Raw genomic sequence first — 20402 nt, 5'->3', positions numbered from 1 at the left:
TGTTCTCTCCCTAATGTTTTCCCAAGGAAAATAGAAAAATTATTAGATACTCTTAACAATATGTGAGACTACTTAATAATGAGTGATGCTAGGCTACTGCCCAGCAGTGACCGTTAGGCGTGCCATCTAGGTAAAATTCTTTTTTTTTTTTTTCATTTTTCCTTTTCACATTCTTTTTCATCTTTAAATATTTTTAAAAAATAAAAAAAAATATATCGATACACTAATAAATTAATAATCACTTCCTTAATCAGTAAGTAAAAAAATTAAAAAAATAAATTAATACATGAACTGTCAAAATGAGAATGTATACTAACATTATTCCTTAATAATTACTCCCACAAATGATGTGATATCAACAAATCATGTGAATTATGGGGCTTGAGATGTTTGGTTCGAAGCTATCATCTTCACTAATTTCTCAATTTGGCAGGGTAGAAAACATTGTTTCAAAAGCAAATTTGCAGTGATTCTAAACTTACTTACATTTCCCATCAAATATTTTCTCAGGCGTCTCATGAAAGCGTTAACTCAAATTGCACTTTATGGGACAGCCAAACTGCTAGTATCTAGTAGACCTTCTGCAAATTTGGATTAGGCATTATCAGAATTGGCATTTTTATGCAGTGAGTGGGGAATTTGAATGATCTGCTTAGGCTGGACCTGGTCCCCAACCCCAAGGTCTGCAACATGGTATGAATTGGGCTCAAAGTGAAGTGAACCCAACTCCAGGCATCCTGGAAAAAAATCTGTGAAATGATTGAGAAAAACTCTTTGTGAGGAAGTGTTTTTTTTTTTTTTTTTTGTGCATTTTATTTTTGTCAAGAAAAAACTTACTCTTTGTAGAATCCACTATTAAAAGATTAATTTTTTTCATGTGGATCTCGTGTTTTATTCAATTTTTTTCAAAATAATTACGCGGCGATTACACAATTCACGGTTGTAAATATCTTTTCTCTTTTTGGATATGCCCGTCCTAGAACTAGAAGGCGTTAAACCTAAGAAAGCAGATTGAGATATTGATAAATATATTAAACATGAGAACACCTGTTTACAAGGCAAAAAAGCCAATAACATTTGCCGAGATATAGAATAATCAGCAGTTGCTAGTAAATAACGAAGACAAGAATCAATGGCACACAGTTCATCCTCTGAAGTGTGCAATGAAATGGTTACCAAGCCTTTCGAATGTCTCACTCGTTTTCATTCATTAACTTGATAACAGAAGCAGTGTCGTTGCAGAGATTGCTGATGCAAAGAAATGGGACCAAAACCAACCTCGTGCTCGAATACCCTGTACCAGTGCAGAGGAGGAACAAAATAACGAAATCCAGTAGCAAGAAAATGCATTAGAGAGAGCAGAAAATGTAAATGGATTATAGATGGTGAAAATGCTCCCTTTTTAACTCTCTGAGCTGACTATACATGAAATTCCATTGTAACATTTTAAGCCAAAGGGGGAATAAACAGTGTAGCAGGTAGATTTTCTTGAATGAGAGTTCTTCACATTGGTTTGGTTCAATCAACTTATCAACCATATGTATGTGTCAAATTAGGGTAGACGGTTTGCGCATTAACCAAGGTCAAGCTAACATGAGCCATTCATCCACCCCTTTAGAACGGATTTGGAATCTCAAAACCTTGAGAAATTAGTCTGCAGGGTAGTGTGTAAGAATTCGGTGTTCACATACAAGTTAAAGATTGTAGCAGAAATGACATCTCGAAACAAACTGTTTTCCTATTGAGAGAGTGGATTTCTCAATGTAGCATAATAGCTTATCATATTTTGTAAAAAGGGAAGAGAAGTGCCATGTCTACAAAGAGAATTACAAAAATCTACTTTAAAAGCTGATATGGCAGATATGATATAAAAAGCTATAAAACTTAACGTACTGCGACAAGACACGTCAGTTTGTAATACAGATTTTGTAATTCTATAGACCAAGAATTTCTCAAAAGGGAGATATAGGACGCACTGCATCCAAGTGACTTCAAGTCAGACTCAAAGAAGTTATGTGATCGTGTGTATGGTCAGTTTCCTTGTCCATATGCTGAACAGGTAAGACTTTGAAAATGGAGAAGAAAGTCACTATTTGCCTCAGCTTCTTCAACCCACCCAAGTGATGGTCAAGAAAAGTCTGTGTGTGCTCTTACAAACACACAATATTTCTGAGATTATTTTTCTATCCAAATTTCAAAGGCTAAAAAATAGATCAATAGCAAAGGCAAAACCAAGACGAGTAAAATAAAAAGCGCTTTTCATTGAAGTAAATGGTTCTCCTCAACTAGTGTTTCTCATAACTCAACCTAAAATCGAAGCTATATGTTGGTTCATCCAGAAGAAAAGTGATGGAGCAGGTCAGAGTAAATATCCTTCAGCAGTCTTCTAAGCAAAACTTATAGGGTAGTTATGGAAAGGGAAGACAGTTGTTGCAAATTCTTCTATCTCAAATCACCCTTGGACAAATTGGACAATGCTTATAGAATGATTAACACGTCTTTAATAAAAGCCGGATATGTGTACTACAGATTAAATGGTCTATGTTCTGTGAGTCTTTTTTTCTTTTTTCTTTTTGGTAAGATTAAGTTTAGTTCCATCCTGAGTATACAGATGCTTATGTTGTCTAAGATGTAAATTCAAATTCACTTCGTATGCTGCTTATACATTCTTTTGGCCCCAATAAACTTCTTCATTTGGATATCACCCTCCAATAAATTTAGAAGAAATAAAAACCAAATCCAGCAAGATATTAGCATTTCAATATGAGGTGACAGAAAGGAATAAATCGAGACTTGATTTGTTCTTTCGCAATTAATTTTTCTATTTTAAGAGAATGGTTTTCCATAACATTTTCTCCGATAAATTGCCATTGTTTTGAAAGAGGGATAAAAAAAAGAAGACTATGGACTCAGCAAACCAGAATCCAGATTCCTGAGATCTTAGCATTCAAACAATTGCTTATAAAAAAATTATCCAAACAAAGCCTGTTTCATCAGGTATTAAGGAACCTCATACCTTCAAAAACAAACGCGATGTATCTGCAGCTGAAGATTCAAGTCCATGAAACCCAATATTATATGAAATGCTCCCATCAGCCTTAAACAGTCCATAATTTCTCTCAGAAGCTGGCCCGAACTTCAAATCTTCATTAAATATTGCAAAAACATATGCTTTCACTACTCTTTTTGGCCTAAGAGGAGTTCCTTTCTTCTTTGCAAGCCTCTTCCGCAGGTTATAATTATATGTCCTTGCATTATTTACTGTGGCTGCAGCTTCGTGGTCATCCCCACGTGAAGCCCATCCAGTCTCTGTAACTACGACTTCCATATCTTTAAATCCAGCATCTTCTAGCGCTGCATATGCTGCATCAATCTGTGCATCAAGCATATTATCATAATGCAGTTTGGTTTTCGGATCATAAATCCCCTGGGTTGATTGAAAAAGAGCGTAATTAATATCAATGTTCTCCGGATCACTCATATAGGCCAGGAATGGATAGGCATTTAAACAAAAAGGAGAACCAATTTTTGAGAATAACTCCAGGAGCTGCTTCATATATTGTACAACATTATCTTTGAATATACAAGAAGAGGGAGGATAGGAATTAGAAAAAACAGCCTGGGAATGTGCCGTGGTAATCTGAATCACATCATCCAAATGAAGCTTATGTATTGCACTGTAAATATTTTTCACTGCACCCACAAGAGCTTCACACGACTCATCATCAAGCACTCCTAAAACTTCATTGCCCACAGCAATGCCACGAATCTTTGTCTCAGGAAGGAACGACTGTACATTCTCTTTAATCCAACTCATTGCATTATCCTCATTGGTACTCATATTTTTCAGTAATCCATTTGGAAGTCCAACCACTAATTCAAGCCCAGTTCCACTGAATGCCTTTAAAACACTCTGATCAGCATCGTAAATTCTTATATTTTTTATTTTTGCTGCTCTGAGAAGAGTAGCAACTTTATCAGGTGGAGGAATGTTATCTGCAATTCTTCCATAATTTATTCCATAGGTTCCAGTGAATCCTTGCACTGTCAGAGAGGCTAGAAAAAAGAAATCAAACAAACAAATGAAAAACAGAATAAGCTTCAATACGTCTGTCATATTGTTCAAAAATAGATGAAAACCAACTTAGCCGCCAGATATTACATCTAAAATCTTTGAAAATAAGGCCAAAAGAAATTAGGCTTCCCCTTTTTCTTTTTATGGTAATGGATGCAGAAGCTTATGCTTTCACTACATGTCGTACAGTTTCTACCGTAGCATACATTCATGAAATGTGAAATAAAAAACCTTGATCAGTATTTCAGATCAGACGTGACTTTTTCTTCTTCGAAATTTTATAGAGACTAAGGAGACATCGACGAGCATGTATGCATGACATAATACATCAACTTTGATAGAAATTTTGCATTGACACGACATGTGGAAGAATAGAGAATTACAGCGAGCATCTTCACTAATTGATGTGTGGGCCGTACATGATATGATGCTGACTTTAAAGCCTCGTTTGTTTTCATAAACTGAAAACAAATCATCTTATCTCATCTAATCATTACAATTTTATCAAATTCCTACAAAAAAATCTAATAAACAATTCAATTTTTTTTAAATGTTAAAACAAAAATAATATAAAAAATTATAAGATATTTTTTCAACTTTCAATCTCTCATATCATAAACAAATGCTACTAACTAGGCTTGTGTAAGCAAACGAATCTTAATATATAATTGGGATGAGAACAAGGCTTAATATATAATTGGGATGAAAACATATAGGATGAATAGTAGAAGTCTCTGCTACTAACAATCATGGCGGATAGCAACAAAAACTCTAGAGTATAACTGATAAATCGATTCAACAACTAAATCCTAGGAAAATTAGAAAGACAAGAACTTACCAACTAGGAAGAAGAACAAGAACACGGTAAGAAACCGGACAAATACCCACAACCTTTTCATTTTCTGGGAGAAGAAATCATCAACAAAAGATTCAGTTTTAGATAAAATTCTTCAAGTGGGATGGTGGGATGGGCCAAGGAAAGAGCAGAATCTCCAATGGGTAGGCTTTCAATGAAGTGCTTCTTCTGCCTCGGGCATGCCATAAGACAAAGATTCCCTCTCTCTCAATAAATGACACCCTTTCCTCTCCAAATCCCACTTGGATTCTCTCTTAGAGAAAACTCCCTCTTACCTCTCTGTATTCAAGGGATTGAAGAAGAAGAAAGAACAAAAAAAAAGTACGGGTCTTTGGGCGGTCGTTCTCCATGGCTCGGAAAGAGGGAGACGGAAGTTGAAACACTGAAAGACGGGTGATTTTATAGTGGTGCTCTTCTAGGTAACTCGACTAGTTGGGGAGTCTGACTGTAGTCGGCAGTAGATGCAGAGGTTTCCACGTTGCATCCTAATCATGGTAAACCTAAGAGTAATGTTATGAGTATGAGTTTTGTTACAAATCAATCACTCTCCGCATCATAAATTTTATATTTATAATTTTTTTATAAAATATGAAGATATTTTTTATAAAATATATAAATATTTTTTTATAAGATGTAAGATATGGAGCGGTAAATAATGATTGATAAATTTTTTTTTCTTTAAATATAATTACAAGGATCGCAAATTTTTGCACTAAAAACATGCATAACATGAATTAACCCTTGCAACCATTTTAATTCTAACCATTTTCACAATGAATTTACATTGATCTGGTAGCACCTTCCAACCTTGCAGCATTGTAATGTGCCTGGCAGCCATAGCTTTCACAATATGAGAGGCGGAATTAGCATGCGGGAATCAAATTTAAAAACTTAAAGATCTAAATTAAATAGAAAACTCAAGATTTCTTATTTTTACTGAATATATGGTCAAATTTAGCACCAAATCTTCAAGCTATTTTCACTTTTTGAGCTTTGGAAATTCTCAATCGGCGAGCATCTGACACGTAAACCACAAAAAAAGGCAAAAAGAAAAATACACGTTAGCATACTACTTTAAAAAGTTGAATGATTGAATGTAACGAGTTCAGACGGCTGAGTGGAGAACTTATTTTATTTTGCTTGATGACTCGAGAATCAATTCCATGATTTTTTTTTTTTTTTTTTGTCTGTAAATAATAAGAAAAGAACAAATAATAGGAAGAAAACAGATGTTGGATTAAGATTTTTTACAATTTTTATACTTAAATATTTTTTACGATTCGAAGAGATACACATAATTTGTAGACTTCACATCATTAAATATTATTCGTGGACAACATGAACTATAACATTAAATACATTGGGATTTACATAATATGTCTATAACTCTATAAATTATAGAAAGTTTATATTAGTGCATAAAAGACTACAAAATCCTGATTTATTATTGTTCTGAGGCTTGTTGGGTTAATTATCTAGAGTAATAAGAAAACAAACAAAACAAAAAAGTATTTCAAACTCTTATTATTAGTAATATTCTCATAAATTTGCAGATTAAAACATTTTTATGTAGAATTTTATTATATATCAGTTACCATTCACATACACATCCCACATCTAACAGTTTTTTTCTTTATAGAGTGTGGGGTATGAGATAGTGAATAGTGACTACTGAGAAGAATTATTCTTTTATGCAATGGTGGCACTACAAGAAATAAGGCTTTTCCATGGATTATAAAATCGCTGCAAAAATAATCGACGCAAAAAGGGGCTTTTTGTGTCGATTTCAAACTCACTGCAGGCGTTTAAAATGTGCACGTTGAGTTTTCATTATATTAGGTTTTGCGGCGATTTAATGTTACTTTTTTGACGATTATGTGCGTCACAAAATAAGAAAAATTTCTCAATGTCTTGATTTTTGTCGGGATTTCAGCATGGGGGTGCCAAAAGTGATAGAATCCATTTAATTTCCACGCAACGTATTTCCCCATGTTTGCCCACTTCGACGAGCACCCTTCTGCACTTCGACCCATCGACCATCAGATTCCATCTTCAAACCCTGCAAGCTTGACCCTTCCCAGTATTCTCTCATAGTGTCAACTCCTCCATCGTGAGCTTTTTGTTATTCGCTGGGTTAAAACAGAAGTGAGCAAACAAATGGAATGGATGAAAATAGTTATATGCGACAAATTTCAAAAGTCGGGAAAAACAGATTTGCTTGTAGTGTGGGAAGAAAATATTTTCCTCCCTCTTATGATAATACACGAGGGCTAATGCTTGAGGGAACAATAAAAGAAGCAATGGTATTGAAAAGGGTTTTGCTACTCATTTTCTCCACAAACCACACTTTTTTTTTTATTCTTATTAAACTAATTGAATTCTTCTGCTCATCATCTATATATCATACATTTGGTAAAAAAAAAAAAAAAAAGTGGTGTGTGGTGTGTGGTGTTGTGTGTGAGATGATGAATAAAACTTTTCTACTGAAAACTTAGGATGAAAGAGTCTTCTTAAGTATTGACCGACACTACTTTCATCCCCTCAAGTATTGCTTCATGATCTTTTTTTTGTTTGTTTTTGGTAATCTTTTCAGAAAGAAACCAAAAGCTTTTCATTAAACAGGCTTAATATAATTTATTTCATAAAAGAATCCCAATAACTAGAGTCGATTGGTGTTGATTCAAGCAAGTTTACCCACAAAAGTATTAGGGTACTGCATTAAGACTCAAAAGGAAAATAAAGAGAAAAGCTGGAGAAGACAATAAAATGGTGTTGAGAAAAGAGATAGAACACGTACTATATATTATAAGTAGGAGGATTTGGTGCCATTTACATTTCGTTTGGAAAGTAAATCCATCTCAATTTATTATTATAATTTTTTTAAATTCCAATACAAAATATAATAAATAATTTAACTTTTTTAAATCTCAAAATAATAATAATAATAAAAAATAATATTTTAACAATATTTTATTATCTCAACTCAACTCAATTTAACATCTAAACGCATTCTTACGCTTCATCTCATGAGTTAAAAGGATTAACTTTAGAGCTGGAGATTAGAGTTTGCTTAATTATTAAGCTGAATAATTAATAAAAGCTGTCGCTTTTTGACCTACTGTCATGATCGACCCACGTAGAGGGGAATCTCTCTCTCTTTTTTTTTTTTTTTTGAATCCACAGCATTGCTCTCTTTTTGTGTTAATGTGGCTTTTATCAATCCTTATGGTGTTCCCATTTACTTTTCCATAAGCTGGGAAGACTATTCCCTGTCGTCATTGCTTTCACTAAGCAACCCACTCAACTTCTTTTTTTTTTTTTTACTTTTTAAGAAAAGATTTTTATTTGTAAACCATATGTAGAATACATATTTAATAGTATTAATATAATAAGATCGGATTTATTTAAAAATTTAATCGCTTACAAACTATATTATATCATATCAACAATGTAAAGAATGTGCATCCCGTATCAGAAAATAAGTTGAATTAATTTTTTCTTTTTGTTATTTTTTTAAATATGAAATGATATTTACAGTTATAGAATATACAAATATCGTATTCTTTTTTAAAAAATTGATTATGATTAAATATAAAATATATGTAAAAAAATTAATTTTTTAATAATAAATTTTACTCTTTTTTTAATATTTATACAATTTATAATTATATCATGCATTAATAAATAAGCAACCCACCTTTTACTTTGGGTCCAAGCCCGAGCAGAAGCAGCCCAGTCTCCTTTTTAGTAGTCAAGGCTTTGCAGCGTCGGAAGATTATTAATTTTTACGCATTTTGTTAAATGTAATTTTATCGATACACACAGAGAAGGAAATAGGACAGTTCGTTGTTTAGCTCGTTATGCGATAAATATGGATAATTTCGTCGTGTGGTGGGATTATATTTCAGATTTTCTTTCTCAAATTTTACTTGATAAATATATGTAATCTCTTTTTATTAGTGGAAGTTATGATTCTATATATAAAAAAATAAAAAAAAGTCCATACTCATATTATTTTTTTATAGTTAAGTAATTATAACATCTCGACGTCTCGTTAAAAACTAATTTCAATTTTACATAGCTATCATTTATTTAAATAGATTAATAAAATAAAAAATTTTATATAAAAGTCTTACACTATACACTTCCACTTAATTAACATATAATTTTTTATTTCTTTTTTCTTCTATCTTAATGCTTAAATATGTGTGTAAAAATAAAAAAATAAAAATGACAAATCACATATTAAGAGCATTGACAATAGTTTAGCCATTGTCCAGTTTAAAATTTGACTAAAAGTTGAAGTTTTGGTTAAAGTTAAAATCATTTGAGAGGTTAATTGACATTGGACTATCTATTCAAAATCAAAATAATAATATAATATTATATTTTAATAATAATTTTTTAATTTTATATTTTGCAAATACATTCTATAAATTAATTAATAATTTAATTTTTATTTAAAATTATTATTTCCCAACTATTTTTTTTCTCAACTTAATTATCCAACAATAGCCATTGAGAATATTTTTTGAGTAAAATATTATTTTAAAGATGAATAGTAGCTGACTACATTTAGAGAAATTGATAAATTTACTGTAATTCAAAAGTAGAGCTTTAAAGTTTTGACTACTCTAATGCATATCACTTTTGAGCTATTTAGCCAAAATTTGGCTAGACACTGACATTTGACTAGGTCAATACCAATACTATAAGATGGAAGTGTGTGGGGGATAAGGCTTTCTTGCCGTGTTTTTTATAAAATAATCATAGGTAATTATAAATTTATAATTTTTCTTAAAAAATTCCTTTGTTGTTCCTTTTTCATTCTTTTCTACTATCTTTCTTTTTCCTTATCCTTGTCTATTTCCTTCTTTTTTTTTTTTTTTTTCTAGTTTTTCTCTTTTGGAAACTAATTATCTGTAGTCTTTTGTTCACTATTATCACACGTGCCCTATGATCGACTTCCCAATCCTCAGGTCTATCCCACTGTATCTTCAATGACGCCATCATCCCACTGGCACAGCCTTACCGCATGAGAGGTAGTTACAGAGAAGATAAAAAGAGAGATACTTCTTCAATGGCGGCAGAGTAGCACCGTTCAGTCTTACTACCGATATTTTTTTAATTTTTAATTTTTTATTTAATTTTTTAATATATTTAAATATTTTTAAAAAATAAAAAAATATATCAATACATTTAAAATCATTTCTTTAATTACGAAATAAAAAAAAATATCAAGCAGTACATTTGAGTGGTACTATTGGGGCGGCAAAATAACTTTTCTCATAGATAAAAAAGATAAAAACACAATTGTCTATTCGGTGGATGTTTCGGTGCCCTCCCTTTGTGGGAGTAGCACTACCCATATATTAAATTTTACAAGAGTAATATTAAATGCAGTCGTAGTGTATAAGCGCCGCGTAATTATTTTAAAAAAGAATAAAGTTCACTATTAAAAATTTATTTATTTTTATGTGAATTCTGTATTTACTTATTTTTTTAAATAAATTGCACGACGCTTGAGCACTACTATCATTTCTCTATTTTATATATCTATTTCACCCTAACTTGAAACCCTCACGTTTGAAGAACTTAAAAAAGACGTTGATCTCGAAAAATATGCCAATCGATATTGGAATCGAACTATTTTTTGTGCTTTCTATTGGAAGAAAATGGCACATATGAGAGTATCTTGGATAATGGATTGAATGCGCCAATCTTGTATCAGATGCACGTTTATGATGATGATGATGGTGTTACTTCTCTACCATTGAGATGCTAGTAAACCTTTTGTAGATGACAATTATGTCCTCAAGCAATCAAGAAATGACTAGATCAGATAACAGAATCCAGCAACCTTATCCTCAAAACATCCAAACTGCAAATACCTCAGATTTTTTTTCCCACCAAAAGTACCAGAAAACAGGGTAAAAGAAAAGCAAGAAATATGGCAACACCCTTTCTCTCAACTGCAAACACCTTTCATCCTTCTCCTCTATCCTCTTCAGCATCTTCTTCCTCTTCTTTATCAACATCCCCATCATTATTTCTCCCTCCCACCCAGAATGCAAAGAGAAAATTAGCTATATGCAAGGCAGTCAATGAATCAGCACCACTCTCTCTGAATCTTACCAAAAGAAGCTTTTCTATCTGCTTCATCACCAGCTTTGGCCTATTGTTTTCTGGTAAAGGCTGCCCCAGCGCAAATGCAGCAATTCTGGAGGCTGAAGACGATGAGGAGCTCTTGGAAAAGGTCAAGAAGGACAGAAAGAAGAGGCTTGAGAGACAAGGAGTCATTAGCTCATCCAACAAAGAAACAGGTTCTTTACATTTTCCCACATTTAAGAAAGCTCATAAACTGCATAATTCCACTTTACTTACTATGTTACTGCATCGAGATTCTAGTTAAACTTCATGTTTCTATTTTTTCCGGGCACTTGTGAAAATTTGATTTTCTACCCACTTACTAGAATGCAGGGAATTTTGTACTGGGATGATATAATTGATTAAAATAGAAGCCTAGCAATATGTGGCTCTATATTCCCACTTAATTCAGCTAGAAGGATGACAACAGCCTAGTTTTTATCGATTCAGATCTCCATTTTTGTTCCAGATTTCCTTTAAATCCATAACCAATCAGAAATTTAAGTGCAAATATTGGTTCAATGTGTTTGGACATTCCCACTGTAGAATAGAAAGTACTATGATTCAAAGATGTTAAAAATAGGTCGAAGCTGTGTGTGCTGCTTTGTATTGCGCTCTCATCACCCTAGTTAGAGTAATTCAGCATAGAACTAAGTTGTGACACTCGTTACTTTCCTTCTAAACTACAGAAAACTCAAGAACTGGAGAGTATTTTTTTCTACATCCTGACACTTATGATTATAATGTGTACTAATCTTAATCTTAATGTTCATGTTGGGTTTCTATTGTTTCCTGCACAAACTAGACCAACTGAGCTCAATTATGTTATGGATCCCCCCCCCCCCCCCCCCCCCCCCCCCCCCCCCCCCCGGGGTTGCAATGAATCTTCCATGACATGTTCCAATTTCTAACAAGTACTCACCTTACCTTGAAAATGATGGTTTCTTTTTGCAGGATATCTGCAGGATCTGGTGTACAGGCTGAGTAAAGTTGGTCAAGCCATTGACAATAACGATCTATCTACAGCTAGTTCAGTTCTTGGGGGAAGCACCAATACAGACTGGGTTAAGAATGCCAATACAGCCTTCACCAAGGTCACCCCTGCACCATAACGTTATCACTTGCAAACTACATATGTTACTTCCCCCCCAAAGCCCCATTTATGAAAATCACAAACCCTGTGGACCTCTTATTTTTACTTTTTCAGCTTTATAATCAAAAGATCACTTCTTCCTTTACTTTTAAAATTGCAACTGCCGTGACAAAGATGTGATTTTCAGAGTGAGAGTCTTTTGTGAAGGACGGCATGATCTCTACTTCCACTGGTGCATATGCTAAACTACTGATTTTGTTTATTTTTTGTTCTTTCTCTTCTATACAGCTGAGTTCTAGTCCTGAAGAGAAGACTGAAGTGGATACGTTCAATTCCTCATTGGCTTCATTGATCTCATCAGGTGGATTACTGACTATGGCTGAATGTGCATTGCATTCCCACATACATGATCTACTGCTGTCATCCACCAGCAGACATGGAAACATCAGTCTCAGAATGTTTTTTTATAGACCACATTATAGTAATAAATCTTTAGGACTCGCATGACTTACCTATGCTTTTACTTTGCAGTTACTCGTAATGATGTTGAGTCCTCCAAACTTGCTTTTGTGTCGTCAGCAAGCGCATTTCAGAAATGGACAGCATTAACCGGGCTTACTGCACAGCTTAAGGGGCTTTGAATAGAGACCACAGTTTTTTCTTCTTTTATTTTATTTTTTGAGTTGGCTTTCTTCGGTTAATCCTCCAACCTCTTGTTCGTGTCATCCAGTAGCAAGCTATCTTCATTGTTTCAGTCAGCCATTACAAGTCCGGATCAACTGGCTATGAGTCGTAATGCTCAGTTTGATTGAGCTTCGATTTTGAGTATCAACATTCTCACCATGCATTGCAAATTTTGCCGTCACCATTCTTTAGAAATTGGATTAATTGAATGGAAGTTTGTTGTTTCTGCTTAACACCTACTCCACAAGTCTGCATTTACGGAGGACACTTAAACTTGCTACTAACTAAATTGAGGGTTAAGCAGTTGAGAGTGTTACATTTCTCCAGATTGTGCACTCTGTCTGATTGATCTTGGCCCATTTATTATGACCGCCATTGCTGACCGGTATTCCAGTATACAGAAGAGCACATAAGTAACTTTGAAACAACAGATAAAGAAGCACTACATGGTTTAGTTTCTCCTGAATGCTCCCAACGAGACCCCCTTAAATCTTCAAGAGAGGAATTGCAGCACTCTGTTTAAACTAATGTGTTTCAAGGTAACGGTCCTGAGATTAAGGCAGGTTTGGGAGGTGGGATGAGACACAAAATTCTCATATCATCTCATTATTACATCTTTTTCAAATCTCTATACAAAATATAATAAACAATTCAACTTTTTCAAATCCCAATTCGTTTTTTTCAAATCCCAATTTACTTTTTTCAAATCCCAAAACAATAATAATATTAAAATACAATATTTTAAACTTTCAAACAAAACACAAAATTCTCATCTCACCCCCCAAACCTAATCCCGATAAATAGCTATCTATGCTTGCTTGGGTTTGCCTTTTAAGGCTTGTCTTGCCCCAGAACCTGCAACATTCATAAGCCAAATCACCTAAAAAGTACGAAGATTCCCAGTCATCAAGGTTAAACTAATATGTTTCAAAGGTTCCAGGATCTCCATTATTACAGGACTGAATAACAATATCATTACAAATATCTTTACCCCACAATGTTACAAAAGGTCACTGCAAGCTACACGTTTCTCAGTACAAGAGAACATTATAGGCCTAATCTAGGATCGTATAGACGGATGTTCCACGAACAATCAGATTGTTAACATTAACAGTACCAATAACATTAAACTATGGTCATCTTCCCACAGATCTAATTGGATGACAAGCCAGCATCCAGTTAGCCTACTTTATACTCAAGGCTTGTCACGAACCTCATTGCCATGGTTGCCATTTTCAATAACTTCTTCAACCTTACTGTGCTTTTCAAGAACATTTGCCTTGAGCTCATCATTGTTACCTTTCACTGAATTCTCCTTGATTTCTCCATCATATCCAAGAGCACTTTTGTCATCTTTCTTTTTCCCCTCTCCGTCCACTTCATCTTTTCTCTCACCAGCAGTAGCGTCAGTTTTGCCTTGTTCCTGAGACCCATAATCTTTCTCTGCCTCAACCTGGGGTTGCTGTGCCTTCTCTAGATTGTTTGTACTTTCCAACTTAGCATTTTCATTTTGAGTAACTTCAGAAGTACCCTCAGCTTCTTTCCCACCAAGTGTCCCGTTTAAAATTTCCAGCCCTGCTTCTGCAGTATCTTCCACTTTATTGTTATGTTGATTTTGCTTAAGGACATCCTTTTCCACCTCTGCACCTGCATAATCCTTAATTTTATCAGCCACTTGCACGTGTTCTTCTTTTGTCTCCTCAGCTCCTTCTGGCACAGTTTCTTTCTCTTTGTCATCCTTCTTTGGAGCTGATGATTTTCTACTCCGTTTCTTCCGAGGCCCACTTTCTAGCGGGAGAGATGCCTTGGCCTTCTCACTAATCCTTGATGATCTCCTTGGGGTCTCACCAGTGCCCCAATCAAATTCCGAAACTGCTGGACCACCAGGGTGTGCTTTCAGGTACTGTTCTAACTGTCTTTGCTTAACGATCTCCTCTCCTGTTGGTGATGTGAATACGATCTCATTTTTCTTTGGGGTTCCACCTTGCTTGGGAAAAAACTGCAAATGACCACAGATCATTGTATGCTACTCTCACTTAATTGACCAACACAAAAAAATAACAATCCATTGGATACATATGTGCTACAGAAAAATTTAAAATGGAAAATGGCAAAGAAACAAACAGTAGATCAGAAAAACATGCAGAATTAAAGATTTAAGGTTCAAAGACTGTAAATTAGAATACTTTCAGCAGCAATTGCTAAACTGGTGCTGCTTCAAGATTAAATCCAAGAATAATCTCCCACAAAGTGAAGCTTAAATGTATTCTATTTTGGTCATCAACCAGCAAATCAATCCTCCTACATCCACATTATATTCTACTTTTTTACCTGTCAATCACCCAAATCACTCCCAAGATGGCGCACAATGTGGATGATAGTCCTGCTGGCTGCAACTTGTCAAATTAAGTACTCATTCATCCCGAAAGTAATAATTTGATTCCAATTCAGATATTCAATTGGTTTAGAGGGCTGGAAGTCTAGATGCAGAAATTGAATAAGGGACAAAGCCAAATGGTTTTTTTAAATAAGGAACGTTCAGGTGGAATTACTATCTCTATGAAAATGTCCATGGAAAAGGCATACCCTTCGCGATAAAATCTATCTTTGAGTTGTTCAAATAAGTAAAAGACCTTCTGATTAGAAGCATAGATGTCATCATATGAATTGACATCCTCAATGCATCTACCGCTAAAAATGGACTTCAGACCTAGAATTCAAGGTCAAAGAACTATATATGTGCTTTTCTGGGTAAGTAATGAGATTACATTCTATATATATATATATATATATATATCAGCAATATATATGAGCTCACGCCAACCATGGATATGCACATTTTATTTAAGAGCACTAAATATGTTTATTCAAGTGCAATAGTATTAACTTCCTATTTGAAACAACAGCAAGACAAGGACCAAGGCTCTTCGCTCATAAATATCTTTATCAATTAGCTAGTAAAGCTTTGGTTCCCCACCAATTGCAACCTTTATCAATTTGCTATGATGGCATATCAGTATATTACTATATCGTATTAGCATGAAGCATGGGAATGAATTATCAAGCTGTCATAGCTTCTAATTTTTTGTCGATTGAGGAAAAGGGATAGAGGAGTATATAGATCCAAAAAGGATTAGAAAAACTTTTATGTCGCTCGTTAAAAGGATCAGAGAATCTGCTCTTTACCTAAAGCGACCAGTATATATCAATGTTTTGAATATCGTTTCAGTGACCATTTCGGTTGAGGCATTGAAACGAGATATTTCGGTGCCAGTACAGTTTTGGATACCATTTCGGAATAGTCTATATATGAATAAATTATATATATAAATTATAACTAGTCTGATTTAAATTGAGGGTCCAAAAATGAGCATGTAGTTTGAAGAAATGAAAAAAAAAAAAAAAAAAGTAAAGACCAAAATCTATATATCAGCCAAACCGGTACCAGCTGATACGGCCAAAATTCACCCAGTACAAAACAAGGGTCTTTTATGTACTGGCTACCCAGCCGGTACGGCATATTTTGGCTGTACCGGCCAGTACAAAACAAAATTCACAACTTTGGTATATATACCTGCAAAAGTCTACCTTTATTTTTTGAGAATAACTTAGCATCGGTCCGTCTGTCTCATTCGCTCAAACCCCTCATCTCCTTCACTCAAACCCGTTGAAACCTCCAGCGTCGCAGCCCCTCGAAGCCTCCAGCCCGTTTACCAACTTCAAGAAGGCAAAGAGCCAGCCAGCAACGAAGGAAATCAATTCAAAGACTGAATAAGTCCTTTTTTGATGGCGCCTCTATCCCAGAAACAACCTATCCCAAACCACACACACAAAACACCCTCTATTCTCATAATCTCTCTCTCTCTCTCTCTCTCTCTCTCTCTCTGAAACAGAGAAGTCCCACAAACAACCTGCTGGAAAAAAAAAAAAAAAATTAGCACACACCCGATTCTATATCTTTCCTCTCTTTCCGTCTCTCTTCTTCTAAGTGTCAGTTCAAATACATCTACAGCCTAAAATCTTTCTCTTATTCGGTTCACTTCATAAACTTGTTCAAAAGGTCGATCACATACTGCAAAAGAGAAGAAAGATTTTAGGGGGCATTCCTGGGGTGTTCGATGGATCTGAAGTTTGTAAAGGGGACGTTCCTTCGACTGGGTTGAGTTTCAAGAGATGTTATGGCAGGGGCATTCAGGAATGTGATGATCACATGTTAATTTTGTGAAATTGCTGACGTGGCGGCTTATAATTGGTGGCTGGTATTCCCTTAAAAACAGCCAGACCGCTCCAAAGTGGTTCTGTTATTTTTTAATGTAATTTAGTTAATTCGCCCATGTATGGGGTTAAGAGATGCCAATTGATCAAAAGATCATTGAAATCTAAATATATATATATATATATATATATATATCAACTTTTAAGCTAAAATTCTATATATCCTTATTTGGAACCATCACTCTCAGGGTTAGACCAACAAAAAATCTTTGAATTCACTATTGAGTCAAACGAAGCATGAGCGTAAGGGTTCTTGAGATCATGCATGTAAAAATTCTTGAACAAGGAGAGAAAGGAAGGTGAGGAGGCAGGGGAATAAAGTGAACGGCAACATTACAAATGAAAGAACAACACAGAACAGGAATTCTCACAAAATTCAAAGCATACATACTCCCAAAAGATTTAGAATAAACTACGAAAGAAGATATTTACTCATATTTCACCACAAATTACCGGAACACCCACAACCCTGGCTCGCTAGCGTAATATAGCAACAGCACCAAATTCCACCGCAAAAGCACACAAAGATTCAAAATAAGCCAAACCCAGGTCAAATTTTCCCATGTAAAAGTTAGTTGAAGCGCATTTGGAACGGAAAACTCAAGAAATGAAGACCCCAGAATTTCTACACAAAGCAGAATAGAGCAAAACAAAGCCCATAGAAGGAGGAGAAGTACCTTCTTCTTCCAACCAGCAGGAGCAGGGAGTTCAACCGAAACAACTTCCTCTCTTACACCCTCCTCCACTGAGCTCGCCATTTTCACCTACCAAATTCATACAAATATTTCTAATATACGTAAGTACACAAATTAAAAAAAAAAAGAAACTTAAAAACAAGGAAGAAAAATTACAAAGAGCAGGCCTTACTTTCACTCTGTATGTGGTTTATCTCTGGTTGTGTGAGGAGGAGAAGGCACAAAATTATATGAGACAGAGCTAAATAAGCAAAGCAGAGGGGTCAGACAGGACGTGTGCATCCGAGATATCTTCATCTGAAGCTAAGCCTGGGACGCCGAAGCCTTTTGTTTTTGTCTTTCGTCTGTTTTGGGCACTTGGAAACGTGACGGTGCGTTTCCAGTGTGACACCTGTCCTGGTCCCAGTGCGGGAACGGTTTGGATAATGTTGGTTAAATTGGGTCTAAACATATCATTATTAAATTATTTATACCATATTATATTGAGATTAACTTCAAAACGGTCTGGTGTCTATTTAACTTTTATATCTGCCAGTAGAGTTCTAACACGTAGGGGCTTATTGAAATTACGGTGAAATCATATCTATTCTACCCAATCTCTTCTCCCTCCTCCCTTCTCTCTTCCCCGTCTCTCTTCTCATATCTATTTTCCTCTCTTTCAATTGAGCACATTTTTGTCTCCCTCAAACAGAGGTCATTTTCGGAGCTTGAACAGAGACCATTTTCTTCTCCCTTGAACTCATTATTCTTCGAACCCATCTCCGTCGAACCCATTGTTCTGGACACAACATTACATTAACATTGTTTTTTTCTAATCAATACACTTCAGCATTACATGCATTACACACATTATTGCTCAATAGCATTACACGCATCACCTTTTTTTCCTAATCAACACACTCAATAGAATAAAACTTTCTCAACAGCCAAACAAAAATAAGAAAAAAAATAAAACTCAATGTTTATTGTTTAGGAGTAACTGGACTAACCGAAAATGATTGATTGAAAATCAAACTCTCGTCGATGGCCACAAATCTCTTGTCGATGGCCACAGGGGAGCAAGCCACACAGATATGGGAGATTTTTCAGAGCAAGCCTCTACATGGATATTTATAAATACACGTGGTTCTCCCCTCTACACAGATTTCTTGGTGCTTGGTTCTCTCATCTATGCTTTGTTTCGGAGCAAGAAAAAAAACACTTCTACATAGATTGTATTTTTTTGTACAAAAAAAAAAAAAAAATGAAGGAAGGTGGAAGGAGAGCAAGTAGGGGGGGAGTGAAGAGCTGTAAAAAAATAATTTTTCACCTGTTTGCAAGTGTATGATGAATTTTGTTGAATTACCTACGTGGCAGTTTGTAATTTGTGGGTGTAAATTGAAGGAAAACACCCGATCGGTTTGTAGGCACTCTCATATTATATTTAAGTTTTTTCTAATGAAATAATATAATAATATTCCTTATCCAAAATCTTTTTAAACACCTTGGTTTTTGGGATAAATGTTTTAGGAGATTTAGGTTGATCTTTGAGATAAGATGAGAATTTTATGAATAGTAATAAGATAGTTTGTAAATAGTAATAAAATAGTTTGAGTTGAGTATTTTTTGAATTTTGAAAAATGTGAGAAAAAATTGAATACAAAAATTATAAAGTTAAAATATTCTTAGAATATAATTTTATAATATTATTTTTGTTTGAGAATTTAAAAAAGTTGAATTATTTTTTATTTTTTGTTTGAAATTTTAGAAAAGTTGTAATGATTAGTTTGAAAATATTTGTATTTGAATTATGTTTAGGAAGGATGGCTTGTTTGGAATAAGTTTCTATTTCAAAATTCTCATCTCTTTCCTAAACATCACTCAAACACAAATATTTTCAAACTAATCATTACAACTTTTTCAAACTTTTCAACAAAAAAAAGTAAAAAACAATTCAACTTTTTCAAATCACCAAACAAAAATAATATTAAAAAGCTATATTTTAACAATATTTTAATTTTATAATATTTTTTATTCAATCTTTTCACTCTCTTTTCCAAAATCCCATTAAACATTAATTTAAATATCTCACTACTATTCACAAACTATCTTCTTACTATTTACAAAATTCGCATCTCATCTCACAGGTCAAGCTTGTCCTTAATTAAGAGCAAGTATATACTAGATTTGTCAGCGTGGCTTTTTCTTCTTCTCTTTTTTTTTTTTTAATGCAAAACGCATGGGAAAATCATCTCTCTCAATCTGGTCCCCACTGGTGCACGAGAAACCGTGTAGTACACTCTCTCAATTTTTCTTATCAACCAAACAAAAGTCTAGAAACAATTGAGCTTTATAAAGGATGATTCCTTGAATCAAGTTGAGTATTAGGCATGAATCATGACTGTAATAGTTAGAAAATCACAAAGGATTTATGACTCTGTTTGACTCTGTAACCGAAAGAAATTTCAGCCACAATTTTAGTCTTCTTACTTGTAATAGAACCTGTAAAACATGTATTTATTCTATACTTATCAGTGTATTAATTTCTATGTGAATATACAATTGTTTTGCGAGCAACAAAGATTTTGTCCATATTCA

At 34.3% G+C, this 20402-nt stretch overlaps 3 protein-coding genes across 3 annotated transcripts; 1 reads left to right on the top strand and 2 right to left on the bottom strand.

Annotated features, from left to right (window-relative positions):
* Positions 1-1011: 1011 nt before the first annotated feature.
* Positions 1012-5343, bottom strand: LOC121248887 (glucan endo-1,3-beta-glucosidase 14-like). The gene is made up of 3 exons (XM_041147495.1): positions 4914-5343; positions 3017-4056; positions 1012-1294 (listed from the first exon to the last, which is right to left on the bottom strand). Exons 1-3 carry the CDS (start codon positions 4972-4974, stop codon positions 1211-1213), a joined length of 1185 nt encoding a protein of 394 aa, XP_041003429.1. The 5' UTR covers positions 4975-5343; the 3' UTR covers positions 1012-1210.
* A 5438-nt stretch (positions 5344-10781) lies between these two features.
* On the top strand, positions 10782-13088 carry LOC121248889 (thylakoid lumenal 16.5 kDa protein, chloroplastic-like). The gene is made up of 4 exons (XM_041147497.1): positions 10782-11254; positions 12033-12172; positions 12460-12532; positions 12703-13088. Exons 1-4 carry the CDS (start codon positions 10882-10884, stop codon positions 12810-12812), a joined length of 696 nt encoding a protein of 231 aa, XP_041003431.1. The 5' UTR covers positions 10782-10881; the 3' UTR covers positions 12813-13088.
* A 690-nt stretch (positions 13089-13778) lies between these two features.
* LOC121248888 (methyl-CpG-binding domain-containing protein 10-like) lies at positions 13779-18157 on the bottom strand. The gene is made up of 3 exons (XM_041147496.1): positions 17998-18157; positions 17808-17894; positions 13779-14854 (listed from the first exon to the last, which is right to left on the bottom strand). The coding sequence occupies exons 2-3, from the start codon at positions 17886-17888 to the stop codon at positions 14051-14053; spliced, it is 885 nt and encodes a 294-aa protein (XP_041003430.1). The 5' UTR covers positions 17889-17894; positions 17998-18157; the 3' UTR covers positions 13779-14050.
* Between the last annotated feature and the right edge of the window lie 2245 nt (positions 18158-20402).

The sequence above is a fragment of the Juglans microcarpa x Juglans regia genome, chromosome 2D, assembly GCF_004785595.1.
Source record: "Juglans microcarpa x Juglans regia isolate MS1-56 chromosome 2D, Jm3101_v1.0, whole genome shotgun sequence".
In the NCBI taxonomy this organism is placed as follows: Eukaryota; Viridiplantae; Streptophyta; class Magnoliopsida; order Fagales; family Juglandaceae; genus Juglans; species Juglans microcarpa x Juglans regia.
The sequence above is the reverse complement of the archived record's forward strand: the minus strand, read 5'-3'. Positions and strand labels throughout refer to the sequence as shown.

Coding starts and splice junctions, on each gene's coding strand:
- LOC121248887 (XM_041147495.1), bottom strand. CDS start 4,974: ATGAAAAGGTTGTGGGTATTTGTCCGGTTTCTTACCGTGTTCTTGTTC. Junction 4,057..4,913: donor CTTGTTCTTCTTCCTAGTTG/GTAAGTTCTTGT, acceptor TCTTTTTTCTAG/CCTCTCTGACAGTGCAAGGA. Junction 1,295..3,016: donor CATCGCGTTTGTTTTTGAAG/GTATGAGGTTCC, acceptor GCACTGGTACAG/GGTATTCGAGCACGAGGTTG.
- LOC121248889 (XM_041147497.1), top strand. CDS start 10,882: ATGGCAACACCCTTTCTCTCAACTGCAAACACCTTTCATCCTTCTCCT. Junction 11,255..12,032: donor CTCATCCAACAAAGAAACAG/GTTCTTTACATT, acceptor TTCTTTTTGCAG/GATATCTGCAGGATCTGGTG. Junction 12,173..12,459: donor CCAATACAGCCTTCACCAAG/GTCACCCCTGCA, acceptor TCTTCTATACAG/CTGAGTTCTAGTCCTGAAGA.
- LOC121248888 (XM_041147496.1), bottom strand. CDS start 17,888: ATGGCGAGCTCAGTGGAGGAGGGTGTAAGAGAGGAAGTTGTTTCGGTT. Junction 14,855..17,807: donor CTGCTGGTTGGAAGAAGAAG/GTACTTCTCCTC, acceptor GGTCATTTGCAG/TTTTTTCCCAAGCAAGGTGG.